The sequence below is a fragment of the Oreochromis niloticus genome, linkage group LG15, assembly GCF_001858045.2.
Source record: "Oreochromis niloticus isolate F11D_XX linkage group LG15, O_niloticus_UMD_NMBU, whole genome shotgun sequence".
In the NCBI taxonomy this organism is placed as follows: Eukaryota; Metazoa; Chordata; class Actinopteri; order Cichliformes; family Cichlidae; genus Oreochromis; species Oreochromis niloticus.
The window spans coordinates 23,498,819-23,519,254 of record NC_031980.2 but is presented as its reverse complement, the minus strand read 5'-3'; the positions used below and the strand labels follow the sequence as shown (position 1 = coordinate 23,519,254).

Sequence of the window (20,436 nt, the reverse complement as noted above, 5' to 3'; positions counted from 1 at the left end):
GAACTATGATTAATTTGTGGTTTGTAACAAATAAAATTATGGCAACAACAACAACAGCATAATTATCAAAAACGAACTTTGACAAATATTATAGAAAATTCTGCAGTTTTTAACCAATGCATTAGGGGAAGTAATCACACATTTTTAGACTCCAAGAAATAAAGCAATGGGTGCTTAAAAATAATTTGGGATGTTAACAATTAGCTGTTTTGCGACAACCTGTCTTTGGGTTATGATAACGCATTTGTTGATCATAAAAGGTAAATTTAGCAACAGCTGGACACCCTGAAACAAACCAGGGCCCTGAAATGTAGACATAATAATAAATATGACAAATTTGTGGATCATTCATATAAGTTTTTTCTTTTTGAGTAAAGAGCATCAAAGCACATTTTTGGTAATGAGAGTGGCTAAAATTTTTATTTAAAAATCAGATTTAGTTCACTGACCACCATCTCCACTACTGAACCTCTGAACAACATTAAACTGATGTGAATATGTGATGACATAATAAAATGACGTTATAATGTGAGATGAACATGACGGCAGGAATGACAAACATGTTGGGAGGATGAAACAGGAACGAGGACACTCATTCACAGTGATGGAGGTCTGTGGAGGTTGACGTGTTACTGGTCAATTTTTCATACTTCTTGCATTTAAAGCCCTGAATTTGTGTTCACACCACAATATCGTCCACGTCCGTGTTGCCCCAAACCTGGGAAATTTTTTTAAAAAGCAGATTTGTTGAAATCTAACTATGTGTATGATGTCATAAATATCAGTGAAAGAAGTTCAGTCATTATAAAGACATGTTCTGGTCTAATATATCACTTAAATAGCTTCTAATTAGCTTTTAAATAGCATTAAAAAACTGCAGTGGTTTAAAATATTTCATATTTTAAGCAGTAATTTTAAGTTTTTAAGCAGATACTGGCTGCATGATAGCTAGCAACATTAGTTAGCTAGCAATATTAATTAGCTACCTAAATTAGATAGCTAGCAACACTAGTTAGATGTGTTATTTATTCTGTTGAAATGTATTGCTTATCATATCTTATCTTTTGTAGCTATCATACAATGACATAAATAGCTCTTAGATTTTGTTTTTTGCCTTGCACATATTTAGATTTTATATATAATGGCATTTAATACCACACTGCTTTAGTTAGTGCTGTGTAACAGAACAATGTGCTACCTACTGCTAGAAGTGAAACCAACAGAGCCTCCTCACACTGACTCTGCTATGAATTAAATGAACGATAATGGACAAAAAAAACAAAGTGTAGACTTCAAGGATCTGTGAATGACTTCTCTGTGAGACTTTCTCTATAAAAATGTCACACTTGCAAACATACTTTGATTATATTATTCTTTAAAAGATTCTTTAAAAGGGCATCATATTTTTTTACATTTCCATTCTTCACATCCAATTCAAATTGGTCTATTACTTTCTACAGCAATAGAAACACAGAGTGAAATACAAGACCACCAAAATCCATTACAGCCTTCTCTTTAAAATAATAGAACTGTGTATTTGATTAGTAAATAACAGATCTCTGCAAGTTGACATGATTTTACCTGATATTCAAATCTTGAGTGAGTTTTTCTGCTAGGGTAAAAAGTAAAACTACACTCTAAGTGCACAAATGCAAATGTTTAACCAACAGAAATTACTTTTTTGTTTTGGTTTATATGGTTTTGAATCAGTCAGAGCTGAGCCTGCAGTACATTCGTGATAATTTATGTCAACCACGCAGCTGTGACCATCGTGTCTTATTTGCTGAACTCTTTGCTCAGGTTTGAAGTTGGAGAGTTGTGGTGTGAACGCACAGTAAAGCACTAAAATGCATAGACATGCAGTGAAGGATGACTGAAAGAAAAAAAGAAAGTGTGTTCCCATTAACATCGTCCTGTATGACCACGTTACCATTCCACACACAAATCATGAACAATACAATGAAAAGGAAGCTGTCCTTCTCATACGACATACCGGACAGTGGCGACTTTAACACTAGAAAGAGACGTTGAGAGGACAACAGTGTTATTTTAAAGTCAGACACATCTGTGAAAGTAAAACATTGGGATGATTTGTTGGACGCTGATAAGAAGCGGGGGTTTACTTACATGTGCGTTCATTTCCCATCAGATCTTCGCTCTCTGACTCATCTGGGTAGATGGCCGTGACGGTGACAGAGTACTCGGTGTCAGGGTCCAAGTTCTCCAGAACGTTGGAGGTTTCGTCGCTACTCAGGATAGCCTAGTGACGGGTAAAAACAGCACATACATAAGTATCTGTGTGTGTGTATTGCTAACCAGAAGATGTTCTTGGGGTTATGATGTTAGCCTTTCAAAGCAAAAACCTACAAGACTGAGCGCACAGTGAAAACGACAGCTCCTTGGGTCAAAGGTTAAATCTGTCACATGGGGAACAACTCTACCTTGGTCTGCCACAGCTTTCCGTTTTATGTTGCCATTTTACAAAGTTTCATAATTCATAGCTTAAAGTTGGAACCCGGCACTGACTTCATCTCATTCACAGATTTTTGTGCTGATGTGCATGTTGGGCCCAAAAACAACTTTGGAGGGCTGAAGCTTAAGCAGTGGAAAACAAAGGGAGCATTATTATTGCTGTGGTTGAACTGGATGTTTTCACTTAATCTTGGCAGTTTTGAGGAGTCTGTGAAACCATAATGGATTGTTCTTGAGATTTTTTCCCTTCAGAATGACAGGGTAATTCAGTTTCATGATCGTAACGTAACCAACGCTTGCTGGGCAGAGATCCACACGTTGGTGGTTTTATTTCTAGCTGAGAAAATCAGAGCAGCGAACTCAGCGACTGCAGGTGTGCTCGAATGCTGCTTCAAGCTCATGCTTCAGTTTTAATCGGAGAAAGAAAACTCTACTAAGCTACAGGCAAAAACACTCACAAAGCTGGTTGATTGGTTGGACATGGATGAGACAACTGAAAGCAGATGTTTACCGCTGCTGCAGACAGACCGCGCTGTCCAAGCAAAGCTCATTTGCATATTTTGAGACAAAGTACTAAAGGGGGTTTATTTACCCAGCTGCTGATTACAAATACAAATGTAACATGAAAAAAAAACAAATTCTGATATCATAGAAGTTAACATGCCAGGTGTCTTTGGCCTCAGCCAGCTGACGTAACGTTTCAAGATCGTTCACCTTCTCGCAGCACACAGTTTGTTTGTTTTTGTCTATTTTCCATCTTCTCTTTCCTTTCACTCTAAATTAACTGTGGCAGCTGGCTGTTCCTCCCTGAGCCTCGCTTTGTTGGAAGTTTCATCCTGTTAAAAGGCAGTTCTTCTCCCCCACCATCACCAATTACTGCTCACTGGGCATCTTCTGGCAGCTGCTATTCTCTCTCTAACATTTTACCTTGTAGAAGGTACAATGTAGAAAACCTTGAGGTGACTGTTGTTGTGAATTCATGTCATAGAAATTAAAAATGTATTTAAATGAGCTGAATTATCATGAGATATCTTTAAAAAAGTGTTCACCTAATACATAGGTTCACTGATCTCTCTTGAAAAAGAGATGAGACATTAATAAAAACGCACCCACAGTCACAGCCTGTATCGGTCTGTGAGGTAAACTATCTGCAGAGACAAACACCATCACATGGCTGGAGCTACACCATGTGCAAAACTTCAGCCAAGAAGATCTGAGATGATCCCAACCACAACACAAGGTTAGTTATTATTATGTTACTCACTATGAAAAGTAATTATCCTAGTCTGCTATCTTAGTTAGGTGCACAGTTAAACTGCGTGTAGTGTACACTCTGAGGTTTTGAAAGTGTAGCTTAAAGGTGTGCTACACATGAACAATGCTGACAAAAAGCTGCACAAGTGCAGAATGACAACTGAATAGCTTTCTGGACTCACGCCTATGAAAACAAAAGAAGTAATGAAGCACTTCAGCGTGTTGAAATGATGAAGCCTCAGCCAATGCACTAGACACTTAGATCTGTATAAACACTGTTATCGGATGGTTTACATGTCATCTTTTAACAAGCACATACACACATGCGATTGTTCTGGAAAAAGCTTCAAAATCTGATGTCGCTGCCAATAGAAACTCTGTATTCAGAGATGGAAAGAACCTCTTCTGCTGCAGTCTTTGTCCCGACTCATTTGAACACAGACATTTTACAGACATGGCCAGGCTGGTAGCATTATCGCCCACTTACATACTGAAAGTCTGAGTCCCCCCTTTTGGACCAGCCAAGACGGTAAAGGGACACATCGGGGCCTCCGTGTTCCCACGTGACTCTGAATGAGGACTGGGTCACCTCAGAGAACCGCAGGTTCTTGGGCGCAGGAACAACATCTGTACACGTGGACCGAAATGAGACAGAGGAGTTAAAGTTAAAGATGTAAAAACACTTAATGTTAAATTAAAAATATAACCCTACACATCATCTAAATACTTTTTAGTGTAGACCAACATTCATGTGATTGGCATTTTCCTAAATAACACCCTGATTTTGTTTCACTTCATTTGTTCAACCCAAACTTTCAGTTTTTTTGTTGAGGTGGAGGATGCTCTGTTAGGATTGTTCCTACTTTTGCTATAACCAGAAGTAAACCAGTTGGTTCTCTTTCTTTCATGAGTGCAGGATGACCCCCAAAAAATAAAGGGTAGATTCATACCCGTGATGGCGCTGCCGAGCATCGGAGTCGCGGGACCGTCGTCATAGATCGGGGTGACAGCTACATCATATTCTGTCTGGGAAATGAGGCTGGACAGCTCCAGGGTGGTGATGTCGCCATTAACTTCGATCTGCCAAAGGCAAAATGTAATTATTAGTGACCCTTTTTTTTTAAATCACTCAGAGGGTGGAAAGCTACATTTAGACCCACAGTCCTGAAATACCCACAGATTTTGCAGTAAATAAAATGTGGGGGCATTTGTAGCTCAAAAGATAGAGAGAGCTGTCTACAAACTGGATAGTCAATGCTTTGATCACCAGTTCCTGCACCCTGCATGCCAAACTGTCCTGATGCCTGATGGGTAAAAAAACCCCCCTAAAGCCACTGAATAAAATACCACATGAACTGATGAATGTGACTACAGTTTAATTTCTAATGCAAAACTAAAAAACTAATACAGTTCTCTTTGCCTCCATAGGCTCTAGTGGTAAAATGTCCAATATTATATACACGTGTACAGCCTGAGGCAAAAACATTTTTGATCTCTCTAGGGAGGGAGATTTGTTATATTTCACATCTACTAAATGGACCTCATGGCTTGGGTCACTGTTTGGTGAACTTTAAATGTCATAATCCTCCCCAGATAGACAAAAGTAAATGACTAAATAAGACTCATTTGATTACATGTGGCCTTGTTTTAATAGCCAGCCACCTCAGCAGCGCCGTCAGATTTATTGTGTGATTTAGTTGAGACGTTTTTGAAAGTAGGCTTTGAGTTTATGAGTCAGATTCAAATATTTACCAACTGAGATGAAAGCAAAGAACGTAAAAGACGTGTACTTGTAGGGTCAGAGAATGGTGGGTCATCAAATAAATCAGCGAAAAGTTTTGACGTGTTAAAGCACAGAGACAGTCGGATTTTTCATTTCAGCAGAGAGTGAAGTGAACTCGGGCATACATCCAGATGTGTGGGCTTCCTCTATAGAGACAAGAAGCCTTCAGCACTAATCCTTAAGAGGAGTTGAGCTGTTTCGCGTCATCTATCAGAATCTTCTGGAAACGTCAGGTATCCATGGACGGCACCGTCAGCTGCCGAGTCATCCCAGACTGTTTGTCCTCTGCTGACATCCAAGTGAGAAGTTATGAGAGAGTGGAGCTGGGATGTTGGAGTCAGGCTGGGCTGGCTGCAGCAGCCAGCGCACCTCTGCCAGCAGACTGCGTTTCTCATAAGCACCAGGCCAACAAAGAGGAGCTGCAAGGTCGGCCGTAACTCATCACTTTCCCAGAACGAAAATATCTCTGCTGAGTAAAACTTCACCCATACGAGGCTCTCTGTGAGGCTTTATTGTTCAACGCCAACCCTCAATGACCTTACAAACAATACAAGCACTTTCAAACAGACGCATCTTTTTATTCGATGAGGGAGTAACAGATAATACGTGCCAGTGGAAAAAGGTCACAGCTGCACTTACTGAGCCTGATTTAGAAAAGTTGGACGTCACGCTTCTCCTCACACATAAAGTCCTGATCGATCAGGCTCCGTCGTATGTTAAAGACCTCTTAGTATCATTTTATCCCAGCAGACCACTTCTCTTTCAGACTGCAGGCTTATTTGTAGTTGCAGAGTTTCTAAAAGCCGATTAGGAGGCAGAGGCCTCAGCTTTCAGGCCGCTCTGCTGTGGAACCAGCTCCCCGCTTCATTTCGGGAGACAGACGGCCTCTATACTGTTACCATAGGCTTTAAACTTCTAGTTAGGGCTGGCTCAGGTGACCCTGAACAGTACCTTCTTCATGTAGCTATAGGCTCAGGCTGCCAGGGGACTTCCCATGATGCACTGAGCATTTCTCCTCCTCTCCTCTTGAAGTTTGTGTTTTGGTTCTGTTCACCAACCAGCTGTGATAAAAGGCTGTGGTGAAGCTGATTCTACTGGGAATCTTCTTCCTGTTAAAAGGGAGTTTTTCCTCCCCACTGTTTGCAAGTGCTTATTTTCTTAATGTTGTAAGGTCTTCACATTATAATATAGAAGGCCTTTGAGAGCACTTTTATTGTGAAGTATGACTATATGAATAAAATGGAATCATATTGAATTAAAATAAAGACGTCCAATTTAATGCACTCTGGAAACAGACAGACATGAGTTATAGCCACTAGGTGCCCTCTCATAGTCCCTTTATCATCCATTCTGATCAGTGACTCTGAGATTGTGTAGGAGAACTTTGGAGTTTGTGTGAAAAAGTGTCTATTGTTGGAGTCAACATTCTGGTTACATTTGGTTACATTTTATTTTAAATTAAACCCTGATCTTTTCCTGAGCTTAACCAAGTAGTTTTCATGTCTTAAGTAGGTTAAAGCCTACTTCCCCTCATCCTCCTTAAGCTGATTTTTGCTTCTTCTATCAAACAGGAAACTCATTATTTCCTTCAATGAACAAACAACCAGCACTGAATAAGGTGATGACTTAGGAGGCCACATACTGGTGCTTTCTATGAGACTGACATGAATGGGAGGCATGCTGGTTCTTATTTTATCACTGATTTATCTATAAATTATAATTTTACACTGTACAGCTTATACAAATCTAAATATTAATATTCAAATCTATAAACTGAATTAATAGTTTTGTCCAAAATCTAAGCCCATTCAGTTTATAATGAGTTGAAGCAGAGAAAAGCAGCAAATCCTGACATTACAGAGCTGAAACCTGAGAATATCTAATGTATGTGCCTAAAAAATGACTGTTATTAAAACATTAGTTGTTTATCAGCTGACTAATCAATTATTTTGCACTTTCAAACCTATAAAGTGTAATAAACCACGACCATGAAATATATTGATCATAACTCAGCCCATAATTAAACAACTGCTGCATACGCACTCCCTCTGAGGTTTTTCATGTATTAGTCATGTAACCCTGCAGTGGAGCTAGCACACCATCATACAACCACAGCTGTACCTCTTTTGCTTCTCCTTCCTCAGGTTTGTAGGTGATGTAGTATTTGCGGACGGGTCCAGGAGCAGCATCCCAGTTGAGCCTCATGGTGCTGTGAGTAACGTCGCTGATTCTCAGTTGTCCGGCAGCCGGCCTGGGCACTGCGGGAAGACAGGGCAAAGGAAACATTAACCACCCTGAGTGAAGCTCAACAACATCTCCTCACTCTCAGCATTGTTGTGAAGACATTCAAAGACACTGCCGGCTGACGCTGTGAGGCCAAAACGCACTGAAGAGCTGAAAAACAGACAGCAGTTTATTTTTTCTTTTTCTTTCTTTTTCTTTTTTTTTAAAGAAAGCGGTGCTGCTTTGGTTTGTAGTGCATCTGTTTTCTATCGATAAGTTCTCAATCCAAAATTTCGGAGATGCAATCCAGCTCTTATAAAACAGCAGCTGACATGAAATAAAACTCCGAAACCTCTTACCTTTCCTAAAAACCATTTCTGAGAAAAAAATAATCCAGGATGGAAGTTCTGATTTCAAGTAAACACTTTAGAAAAGTGGGGGGGATTTTAAATATTTGAATTCTTTCTGAGGCAGAGCGGATCTGCGGACAGCTTTAACATATTTGAGCTCTTTGAGGTAAATAAGAACATGACCAGTGTACGATATGAGTTGGCTACTAAACCACTGTAATTTACCAACCTTTCTTGTTTTATTTGTGTGGTGCTTTGCACTAACTAGTAGATATCTACTTCTATTTCTTTGTTGCTCCTGTAAAGTTTATAGATATAGATTGCTAAGAAATCTAGAAAGCTAAATATGGACATTTGCGGCTCCAGAAAATCAAGATGATGATGGATATGAAGGTAAATTGGAGGATGATGAACTAATCAGCAGCACAGTGGTTCAGCGGTTAGCACTGACTCACAGGCAGACGGCTCACGGTCCGACTGAGGCTGACTGTTTTATGCTTTTGGATCACTGAAAAGAACTGAAGCAGCTTCTAAAGACCTGCTTCTTCCTTCAGCTAAAATACTGCTGCTGGACAGTTTTTAATGAGTTTCTAAATGCATTTTTCTTCCATCGTGACTTGACACCCAGGCTGATAGCTACACTCCATCTACCTTCACCTGTCCAGTGTTTGGCTTGCTGATGGAGTTTTAATCCACCGACATTACAGGAGCTCTGCCCGTATTAAATATCCTCAGAGATCACATTTTAAACAGTTAAAAATCAGTTTAACATTACGTACAGGTGACTCCCATGCCCTCCAGAGACTCGCTGGTGGCTTCTCCGTACAGAGCGTAAATTCTGATGTTGTACGCTGTGTTTGGTATCAGCTTCTCCAGCTGGGTACTGGTTACATCCCCTCCAACACGTAGCTGCACAGGGACAGAGGTGAAGGAAAGTGACCGTCGGAACTAGCATACATTGAAAATGGAAGAACGGCTGAACTTGGTGTGCACAGACAAAAGAGCCGTGAAAATATTTTTTATCATAAATAAAAACAATCAATAAGTAGCTAATAGTCCTAATGATAGCAACTTTAACAATGGCACAGGTAAGAAGTAGAATACATGGATATAACAGAGGGGTTTTGTTCTTACACTTCGGGGTCACCATTGGGGTCTTTAAACGTAAGTCGATAACCTCACTGATTAGTCATTAAACCTTTCAATATGTTTTTTTCTTCTTTTAAATCACACATTAAACACAAAAAAGCAAGAAAATTTTGAGAAATTTGATATAAAAGGTCTTCACGAAATTGTATGTCAAATAACATATGCTGCAAAGTAAGTTCATGCTCCCCTCTACTTCACAGTTGCCGTCTGATTTCCAGTAAAGACCACCTCACTGTACATTTAATCATCCTTTAAATTTTCCTCAGCTGTATAATCGCAAATGTAGGTTAACACCAAAGAGGCATTCAGTCCCATCTGTTCTGTTTATATCATCTCGATGACTTCAGGCCATGAGCTAATCTTTCCCATTACCCAGCGTGTCTGAGGGCTCTGCTCTTCGTAGGCCTGGCCTGAGCCGGGCTGCAGAGGTCTACTTCCTCATTGTATCCACATCTGGAAGTAGTAAGGTGATGCAAGCAGAAGCCGGCTGATATCAAGTAAATGTGGAAATCCTCAACACGCAAATAAAGAGATGTGTCAGATTTGTGCCGATCTACGTGCGAGCGTCCCTGTGTTGTGGTGAATTTGTCACATTGTGGGAACATTATTAAGTTTACTTTCTCACATTGTCGGGACTGGGATCATAAATACAGTTTGCAGACGTAAACCACTGTCAGGGATAAAGTACTGTAACCTTGGTGTTCGTGTACCTCATTCTCCAGCTGAGGCTCGGAGGCATTGACGGAATTGTACAGCAGCATGTAGCCGGTGGCGCCGACTGCTCCGTCCCAGCTGACCCTCATGGAGACTGAGGTCTCATCATACACGTTCATGTTCTTCGCTGTGTACAGCGGCACTGAGGGGACAGAAACAGTCAGTTTAACACACGGCACAACCACGGTCTTCTTTGGCTTTGCCAAACAGTAACAGAGTGCACAAATCTCTGTGTTTGTTGGTTTAGGCACCGAAATTAATTCACTTTTTCAGATTTTCTGGATTAACACTCCTTGACCTTTTAGTTATAATATGCAGACGAGGTTTTGGTACAATAACAGGATAATGACCCCAACAGACCCAAAATGTCCCAAAGTGATCATAAAGCTTCGGGCTTTTGATGGCTTCTGTTTTTTCAGGATATTTTTCAGGACTTATTCGTTACTTTTTGTTGGATGTCGTATAAAAAAAAGCTAACCAGCACGCTTCATGGAAACACAGAGATATAGAAGATAAAACCAGGTTAACACAGAAAGGTATTTGCTGAAGAAATCTGGCTTCTTGGACACACAGATGTCAAAATAGTTCAAAATTTTGAATGTGCTTTTATTTGATAAAAGATTAATAAATCCAGAAGAGAGTTTAAAAAAAACAAAAAAACAAAACAGTGTGCTAGTAAATCCTGATCTTAAATAGTGCATAGTTAGAATTAATAAAGTCCAAGAAACTGCAGTTCCTCTAATGGCAGCCTGAGGCTCTGAAAGCCATGTTAAAAAGTCCAACTTTACTGCAGAACTAAACATGTTTACAGCCTCGGCTTTAGTCTCTATGGATATTTTCCCTGCATAACAACTGTATGGCGGGTGAACTCATCCATCTGGAAACTTGATTAGGAGCACGGCCACTTTAAATTACAGGTATCCTGATACATTACAGGCAGCTCTAGCTGATTACTGTCTGCTAGGCTCGTAGACAGTATAAAGGTGGATTTTCCCATGGAAGATCTGCACTGGCTTCACATTTCAGACCGAGAAGCTATATTCATTATTCAGGTCTATGGTTTGGCCTCACCTCTGCTGAACTGGACTTCTGATGTGTTTGTGCCTTTTGGAGCATTATTCTTGGAATTATCTGATAATATGGCTCGCTTTGTGGTACAGACTGTTCAAGAAGTTTGGGCTTCAGTCTCGATGAGTGAATATTTTATCAGGTTACTTAACACTGACCAGCAGGGATCTGTGCACCCGCACAGTTTATGGACGCAGCTTTCTAACCAAACTAACTACCTTTAGCTGAAGACTTAGCACCCAAGCCTCTCATCAAAATAAGGTTACTTTTAGGACCCAGAAACAAAAATGCTAACAGGCTTCAAACCAATGGGAGAAGCTGGCTATATCCATCTTTTATTTACAGTCTATGGTAATCGCATTAAAACTCGAGCCAATTTTTTTGTACTGGAAAGCGAGAAGAAAGGAGGATGAGTATTTCACACTTTTGCTTTGAAACTGGATGTAACCTTTTAAACACGCACAAATGTGTGAATTTTGGCTTTTTAAGAGTGTGGCTTTGCAACAAAATCCCACCTCCTTACTGTTTTAGCACTATGTGAGATCATGATATATGTCACCCCCACCCAAACCCACAGACCCCAGACCTTTATAGACACTGTTTTAAGAAGGACATTATGACCTAATCGAGTGTTAGTTTAAAAATTACAGTAAACAAAGCCACAGTGATCTGACAGCTGCTGGCCGCCATAAAACCGACAGCAACACAAGAGCCAGTTATTGTTTTATGACAGTGAGAAGCCGCTTGTTGTAAAAATCAATCACACATTTTAGCACAAATAAAGGGAACTTTAAAGGACAAATGAGCAAATAAAATCACTTAGAGCCGTGCACTTAACACGTTGTTAAACCCTATCAGTTTATCTGAGATACATGCAACGACCGCAGGCCTGATTAATTTTAACAGTTGCCCCATTTTTCCTACTTCAGACTAACATCCGCTCTCAGGATTGCATCATGGGACTGTGTTAAACATATTTCCACCTCAGATCAGATGCTAAATATATGTAGTATAAACACAGATGCTGGACCAGATATGAAGGCGGGCAGATGGCTTCCATGGATGTGTGTGAAACAGGATAATGAGCGGAGAAATCAAGCTGTTTATCTCACAAACCATATGGAAGAAATAGAACGCTTTCCCACAAGTGTGAAGCACCACAATGCGATGACACTATCGGCCTTCAAACCTCCTCTTTAATCATGTCTTTGAACTAAGAGGTTTTAAAAAAAAAATCAACAAGAATGAAAACTCAGCTCTTCTCTCATTCGGCAAGAGCCATTTTTGAATTTTGGAGAGCAGAGAAACAATCCTGCTTAAGCCTCTGAGGTTTAAGATCGAAGCTCCCAGCACACAGTTTTAGTGCTGATGTTAATGCCAGAGGCAATGTCTCTCAGAAAGGTTTGTAAAGGCAGACAGTGCTTGATTTTATACACCAGTGGCAATGGGACTGAAAGCACCTGAATTCAAAGAATAAGCTTTGTTTCTCAGTACTTTTGCCCTTTTAGTGTAGCATAGTTAGATTTAGGGCTGGGATCATCACCAATGATGACCATCATGAGATCATCATTAATGACTTAGAGCAGGGGAATCAAACATAAGGTCCAGGGGCCAGAATGGGCCCAGTTGAGACTTTTACCGGGAGTCTAATATTGGACTTTTGTGGATGCAAACGTGCTTTTCACTGTCTCTGCCCCTCTTCAACTGTCCAACCACTCCAACACCCGTGAAACATAACAGCAGTGCACACTACGTCCGGCACAGAAGAGGAAAGTACAGAGGTGAAGAGGAAATACTCACATGTGGTCTCAGTGCCCTTCAGAGGCTCGCTGTCCATCTCGCCAACCACAGAGTAAACATTGACAATGTACTCGGTCAGATGTGACAGTTTCTGCAGCACTATGGTGTTCACGGATCCGTCGACCAGCACCTGAAACGATAAAGGACTGGTTAACATTCCGTAGCTGGTAAATTTCACCTCAGAAAGTCAAAAAGCAGAGTGCCTGGGATTAAAAACCAAAGAAGCATCTCTTCGTGATGTCATTAAAACTTTCATCTGTCTTTTCACCCCTGGATAATTGTAGTCTGTTGAGCCTGAATCTATTGTGCTGGTGGGAAAGTCCTCGTGCGGGATGTTCAACTTGGCTTCGAAATGGCGTCACATTCCTGCACTATTCTGCTGGAAAATCAAACCCAGCCGAGAAATAACAAACAAACACAAAGAGTCTGCAGCTTCTCAGGCTGGTGGACTCTTCAGTTTGGTAATCTGGAAAATATCTCCCTCTTATCAAGTTATTTGTGTCTGTGATTGATTAAGCTCAACCTGTTTCCAATGGATCTCGACCGCAGTTTTTCTTGACTCCACTGGTGTGACCTTACCTTAATCTTTATTAAATCAGACACTCAAGATTATCAAAATAGGATGGGAAACAAGCTGATATATTCTCTTTATTTATTTATTTATTTTTCAGCACAAACTTTAGATTTAATTTACTGGAAGCGAGCATAAAGATATATTTGTTTGCAGTGTGGAGCCAGGATTATACTTGCTTGCAGAGCAGTGAACCCTTGCTCTGGTGAAGCCACTGTGATCTGTAATGTGCCTATAATACCTATAACATCTCTCAGTCTGTTCATCTGCTTTGTAACTGATGAACATACTTCAATACCTTAAATTAAAAAAAGGTTTATTTTGCAATAGTTTTTCAGGTCCAACCCACCTGAGTTCACATTGGGATACATGTAGCACATTAAATAAAGGGAGTTTCAGCTGATATGAACACTCACGGTTTTAGTCTCAAATGAGATCATCAGTTCAATCCACTCTGGTCAGCAGCTGAAAACCTTTTTCTTGCTTCCAGCTGTTTATAGGAGTCTTTCCTTTGAGTTTTTAAAACATCTGTAGCTTTATAGCTTTAACCCTACAGCATCAGGATCCATACAAGCAACTCCAAACGCAGGGGTAATCTTCTTAATTGTGTATTATTTTTCCTGACACAGAGATCAGATTGAACAGGACCTAATTGTAAAAGTTTGTGCTGGGTTTTCATGAGTGTATGTGTTTGTTTTTCTTGTGTCCTGCTTCCTTCTGAGCTGTCACAGTATCAGTCATTCGCTTATCATAACCCAAGGAATTTATGTTCACAATAGTGGAAATTTGAGTTATAATAATAATAATTTTAGAGTCAACTTTACTTTGTTTATTGCGTACTTTTTTTCTTCTTTCTGGCAAATGAATGACACTCTGAATATGAGATTCTGTAACCAACCTTTAAAAAAATAACAATTACATAGTTTTGTTATAATGGTATCAATCCTAGCATCAGGTTTTCAGAGACAAATCCCACTGAGCTGCATCGATTTTTAGTGTCTTTGCCTAAAACAGCAGCTGCACGGGTTGAGCTTACATTTTTAAGACTTAAAATTAAGCCAAGAACACACTTCACTCACCGCACATCCCCTTCTTTGTCTATTAATTTAGCGCATTTCTATTTTTCCTTTTGCATATACACAGTGATATACGAGTTCCACCTCTTGGCAGCATGCTATGGCCTCTATGCTGACCCTCCTTGTAACGGGCTGATTGTAGTTTAGGAATTCCCTCCTTGCTGAAGTGGGTGTAAATCCCAGCAGATAAGGTCTGCACTAATATCCAACACTGTTCAAGCAGTCCAATGTAAACATGTTAAAGAAGAGTGGCTGCAGGGGAGGCATCCTGGCTCAGTGTGAAGTCTATAACATTGAACCAAATAGATGGAGTGAAATCATTGCAGGATCTGCCTGAGCCAGTAAAAGGTCCAGTGATGGGTTTTTAAAGACACAACTGACAACAGATCACGTCTAAACTCAGCGGAGGTTCAGTAAACCAGCCAGGATCCACATTTCAGATCCTGGGGGCCACCTAAAGTGGAGCTTTGAATAAAAGCCAGACCTGGGTGTTTGGAAACTCACCCGAGAGTCTGTTTTTGTGTGAGGGAGGGCGGGAGGGAATTTAGCGTTAATTAGTCTGTTTTTGTGCGACTGTCATTATCTGAAATTTACAGGAAGCTGTGGTTTTGGTTTCCTATAAACAAACAAAAGAATTAGCTAATTAGCTAATAGCAGCCAAAGGGAATTAATAAGAAAACAAGTTGCTGTTTGATATTCAGAGAATGATCCAACAGCTGGCAAACATAAAGTTTACCATCACAGGAAGCAGACTGAGCGGATTCTTCTAATGAAGTCCTGTAAAATACTCTAATTATCTGAAGGTCTTTTGACCATTTAGAGATGGAACAATAGAATGGATGCCAGACAACAATGAAATAACCAACTTTATACCGAAACCAGGTGGAGGACGCGAAGAGAAAAAATAGGGTACTGCCTCTCTCCTCATTTATCCTCATCATACCTTTAAACAGTGTGTTATGTTAGATCATTTTCTTGGAACGTATCTTTTATTTAACTTTTATTTAACTTTAATTTCCTGTTTCCTCATATCTGTCTCCTTACTTTAGTTTTTTTTTTTTTTTTAAATCTTAAATTAAATTTTATTGTGACTGGTATCTGACGAGTTAAACCTTGTTGCCTGGTTTTAGGGAGGGCAAGCTTCATCTCACCTCCTCAGTGGGTCCCCCGGCCGCCATCACGTAAGTGACGCGGAATTGGTCCACGGGACCGTCGGGTGGGGTCCAGGTAGCGCGGAAAGAGCTCTGCGTCACCTCCGAGGTCACCAGGTCGGTGGGCGCTGCCACTGACTCATCATCTGAAAAGAAACAAACGGCACAGATATTGGGATCCACAAATCTGCCCTCGCTCCTCTGACAGTAAAGCTCCTGGCCGGCTGCTTCGTTTAAAAACTGGTTTTCTCCGGCTCAGCTGTAAATTGTTTCCTCTTAAAATTGATTTACACACATAAAGTACGTCCACTATGAAAGTTTCCATCAGATGCTTGGATGTGTCGCAACGTCCTTTGAAGGTCTCAAATAATTGAGACTGTCAGGCAGAGCTGAGTCAAATATATCTACAAATTTATCATTTTTTCTTTTATCTTTCAGCCAAGTCTGGATAATGTTGATCTGTGGATAATAAAACACTCAAAGTAATCTCTACTCTCTACTTGTCAGCAGCCATTAGTTTCATCTCTCAAGCTCTACCAATGAAGAGGATGTCTTTGATTTAGACTAAAAGTTTTTGTCAGCAGATTTCACAGGCTCAGGTTCCTGTAAAACCTGCTGAAAGCCTGCAGGAAAATAAAAACCAATGTCTGATTGTCCACGTTAAAAACTGTTTGTTTTTTTAAACTGTGATGCTTCCACCACCACAGTAATTTTAAAGAATAATTTGTACAAAGAGCTGTGAGCTGCTATTTACTTGTGAAAATGTACAGAGCCTTAAATCTTTAGCTAAAGCGTACCATATCGCCATGTTCTGCAGCATTTTCATGAGCAGGAATAAGAAGTTTATGATGAAATTGTGATAATAAATAAATTTAAATCACACTGCTTTGGACTTTCTGCTTCATTTGTTTTAAATTCTGCCAATGCATACTGTATGTGTTTGCCTTGTCATACCAAGCCGCATTTCCACTAGTGTCCACTTGAGGCAGACTCAGACTCAGAGTCAGTCCCTATAGACTGCCATGATAAAATGTCCAACTTTACAGCAGAAATAAAGAGATTCACAGACCAATACAAAAAACCCCCAGCTTTGGCCTGTGGATGGTTTCCGCTTTCATAACACCTGTACAGGTGGTGAACGGAATAGAAAAGCCTTATATTGTCATTGTATGTGTACAACGAAACTTTGGGATAAGTCGATAACGTATGTTTGGATAAGTCACCCCTTTGGATTTTGTTAAGGCTTAAAGTTAAGGATGTGGCCATTATGGCTAACAGGATGGTGCAGACACAAACAGTCGTAGCTGCTAGCCCTGCTCGGCTTCACCTCTGCTAATTCAAATCACTAAAGTGGACCTCTACAACAGCTTTGTGCTGTTGGCACTTCTTGGAGCATTTTAATGGAATTATCTGCTGTGAGGTTAATTACACTAACAGACTGTCCCAGAAGTCTGTACTTCAGTTTTGGTGAGTTTGTTGTTCATAGCAATACTTAGTTTATGTTTAGCTCCATGGATGCACCTCGATAACGTTAAATAATTAAGATGACCTGATTACTCACATATTTTATCTTTTAGTTAGCGCTCATTAGCAGGTATCTGTGTCAGTGTTCTGAGCATGTGGCATCTTCCCTACCTGAGCCCTTAACGCTGTTGCACAGGTTTTCAGAGAGTTCGTCAACAATGTCCAGCAGGAACTTGAAGTCGTTGACGTTGTACATGTGAATGTTATCTGGGTCAGAGGCGATGGACCTCAGCTCATTCTCATCAGCGTTTTTTACACCTGTGAGAAAAATAAACCATGAGTTTGATGAAGGAAGATGACTAAAGTGGCTGCTGGTTGATCATTTTCAGCCCATTCTAGTAAAGTCAGGTACTTTTCCTGATCGCTGCATGCAGGTAGCAATCATCCAAAAGTTCAAACGTGTTTTCATTTCCTTTTCTTGAAACCAGTGAAGCTCACTCACCGATAGCATAGAGCTCGATGCCGCTGTCTCTCAGGTTCTGTGAAGTTAAGATGACTTCATCCTGGGATTTTCCGTCAGTGATCAGGACGCCTATTTTGCGGGAGTCTGGACGCAACCCCACGCTGGGTTTGAAGTTGTTCTGAAGGATGAAGTTCAGAGCCATTCCTGTACAACAGTGAGGAAGAAGTTTCAGTTATGTGTGCAGATAACAAAGCACTGCATGCTGCTTTTCTGTTGTTTAACTCCTCTGAAACTAACCTGACCCATCAGAAAGCTTACAGCTGGATCATGTGATACTGAATATGTCCATTATCAGAGACAGTAATCGAGAACTGGTTCTATCTATCGACCCCACTTATCCGTTCCTCTTGCACAAACGCCACAGTTAGCTGATTTCAGTTCATGTGCCAGAGGTGGAAAACAGTGGTACAGTCTACAGCGTTGATATCAACATTACTTTTATTTTCATTGGACAAAAGGACAAAAGTGTGATTCAACAGGTAACAAACTGATGAGCAGCCTTTCTACCTATTCACTGTGATCGCTTTAAAGTTAAACCCCTTATTAATCTATGTGTCTGTCTGTAGGTTTGGATTCCCATGGAAGACCATCATCTTGCAGTATATCAGCTTTTCCTTCCAGCTGTTCAATGCTAAGCTCAGCTTCTGCTCCAAGTGTTTTGTCACTATTAACTTGTACTACTTCTGTATCTCTCCTTGGTTCACCTCTTCCTCATCGTCCTGCTTATATCTTCTCAGAGCTCATTCTCCTTCAACTGATACAACTGAGTAATAAAATAAAAGTCTTGTTGAATTATTACCATCTATACTTAGTGTGTCTCGCCTCGCTCTCACGCTCCATTCTGCATCTCATTAACTTTGTGTCTACTCTCTCCGGTAGTTTGTCCATCGTCTTCCTCATACCTGTCTGAAGTTTCTTCCTCTTAAAAGTGAGCTTTTCATTCTCCACTGTGGCTGAGTCTCACACCAAGGCTTTGGCCCCAGTATGTAAAGTGCTTTGAAATTATACTTTATACTTTGTATACGTTGTGATTTGCCACAGTATATAAAAATGAATCAAATTTGTCTCCCAGACTGGCACCCAGGTCAGTGAGAGCTGGGCCAAAGTACTAAAAAAAATCACCTGTCATGGTGTTTCCTCCTTTATATGGCAGGTTGGCAACAGCGTTCAACAGGGATGCTTTGGTGGGGTGGGCGTTCAGGTGCCATTCAGTCTTTGGGTCACCGCTGTACTGAGCCAGACCTGCAGAAAATACAACACTAAGGATACAGCAACTCTGATTTGGTGTAAAACAGCTTATTTCAGATACAGGATAGGGTTAGACTGAACTGTTACTCACACAAAGCTACTCTAGTAAATTCCCAAAATAAAAATATGGATCAGGATATCTTCCATTGAGGTTTAAAGATCCCATTAAGTACAGGAGGTTAAGGTTAGGCGAATACCAAGAGACAGCTGTCTGAAGGAAAACATCCCTCCATGTGACTCGTGTCGTTATAGTAACAATAGTGAAAGCTTTACCGATCTGGACTCTTTCTGGGCCGATGTCAAACACGCCGACCATGCGACCAATGAAGCTGCGGATGGTTTTGAAGTTAATGCGTCCAATGCTCCAGGAGCCATCGACCAGCAGCACAATGTCGGCCTTCGCTGTGGTCTTACACTGATTGTCTGCAGAGACGGTGGTGTTGGGAGGAGGGAGGTTAGTCAGACACCTGGTACACAACAGATACCCACCACAAGTGTCTGTTTAGTCTAACTGTGCGAGGGAAAAGTGTGAAAGAGTGAGAGGAAATACATCAGGAGGAGAGAGGAGTAAGCGGTACATCACGAAAATTCTCACAATCACAAGATGCTTAGACAACAGATTTACATTATGTAACACAAATAATTCACACGTTGTGTAACAGCTGTCAGTGCAGGATTAAGAGCTCTCTCCATGGTCTTTTTTTCTCTCTGTGTCTTTCTTCCAGCACAGCGAGTCATTCGGGGTGTTTTGTGCTGCTGTGGTCTCAGCAGCGATTAGCCTCTCCCATACTGTGATCTACGAGGCCTACTGCTCCCCAAAGTTACTGCGCATTCCTGCTCCAGGCACCTGTGGGGGGTGAAAAATGGCCGCTCGTCCATGTTTTTAGGACGACACGCCCAGCGGTTAAAAACAGGGCGCCTGTGTGTGTGATTAAAAAGATGAGAGGAGACGAGCAACTTCATTTTTTAGCTCTTTTAGCAGGCAGCAGAAACAGATGCTTGATGCTCGAGTTGGATGCTTGGCCGCGGTCTGTCTGAGTTATACCACCGCCAATAAACAACGCGCTCATGTCCCGGTGCCGTTCATTAATAAAAACAGATGTCATAAACAGAGGCAGCTTTCATAGGTTTCTAATAAGCTGCAGACGACTGTTGGAATCAGTGTCTCTGAGGAAGAGCAAATGAAAATTCAGCCCAGTGTGGCTGTGTCCTGCCGAAACCTGTAGCAGCTCCGAATTGTTGTTGCTTTTGTGTCCAAGCTTCAGTTGGAGGAACTGTGTGGTGTCACTATAAACAAGATGTTTGAAAGTTTCAGAAAATGCAAGTAACTATTTCTGGAGTTGAGATTATTTGCATAAAAGATGCTGATTGTTTACATGTAAACAACAGTAACATGAGTCTGAACCTGTATATCTCCACTAAGGCTGAAAGCTCCCTGCACAGCATGCATGAGATGAGATCCTTCCAAATTACTTTGAAATGTTTTCTTCAGATTTACATGATGACTCGAAATTGTTCTTGGTTCAATCTGATACGTTTTTGTGATGACAAAATTTCCAGTTGTTGCTCCAAGTTGCAATTTTGTCTGTA

General features: G+C 40.7%; 1 protein-coding gene across 4 annotated transcripts in view; it reads right to left on the bottom strand.

Moving 5' to 3' along the window:
* The window catches only part of col12a1b (collagen, type XII, alpha 1b), a 148,755-nt gene that overhangs the window by 84,234 nt on the left and 44,085 nt on the right, over window positions 1-20,436 (bottom strand). For 3 of the 4 annotated variants that reach the window (XM_013272239.3, XM_013272237.3, XM_013272240.3), the window contains 13 exons: window positions 19,120-19,269; window positions 18,721-18,840; window positions 17,578-17,742; window positions 17,247-17,393; window positions 15,612-15,757; window positions 12,814-12,943; window positions 9,942-10,087; window positions 8,862-8,991; window positions 7,631-7,767; window positions 4,677-4,806; window positions 4,214-4,353; window positions 2,128-2,260; window positions 1,994-2,014 (listed from right to left, as the gene is read on the bottom strand). In XM_013272239.3, the coding sequence (XP_013127693.1) occupies window positions 1,994-2,014; window positions 2,128-2,260; window positions 4,214-4,353; window positions 4,677-4,806; window positions 7,631-7,767; window positions 8,862-8,991; window positions 9,942-10,087; window positions 12,814-12,943; window positions 15,612-15,757; window positions 17,247-17,393; window positions 17,578-17,742; window positions 18,721-18,840; window positions 19,120-19,269 (1,695 nt within the window). The remainder of the gene's footprint in view (window positions 1-1,993; window positions 2,015-2,127; window positions 2,261-4,213; window positions 4,354-4,676; window positions 4,807-7,630; window positions 7,768-8,861; window positions 8,992-9,941; window positions 10,088-12,813; window positions 12,944-15,611; window positions 15,758-17,246; window positions 17,394-17,577; window positions 17,743-18,720; window positions 18,841-19,119; window positions 19,270-20,436) is intronic. The other variant, XM_013272238.3, reaches the window with a different exon arrangement.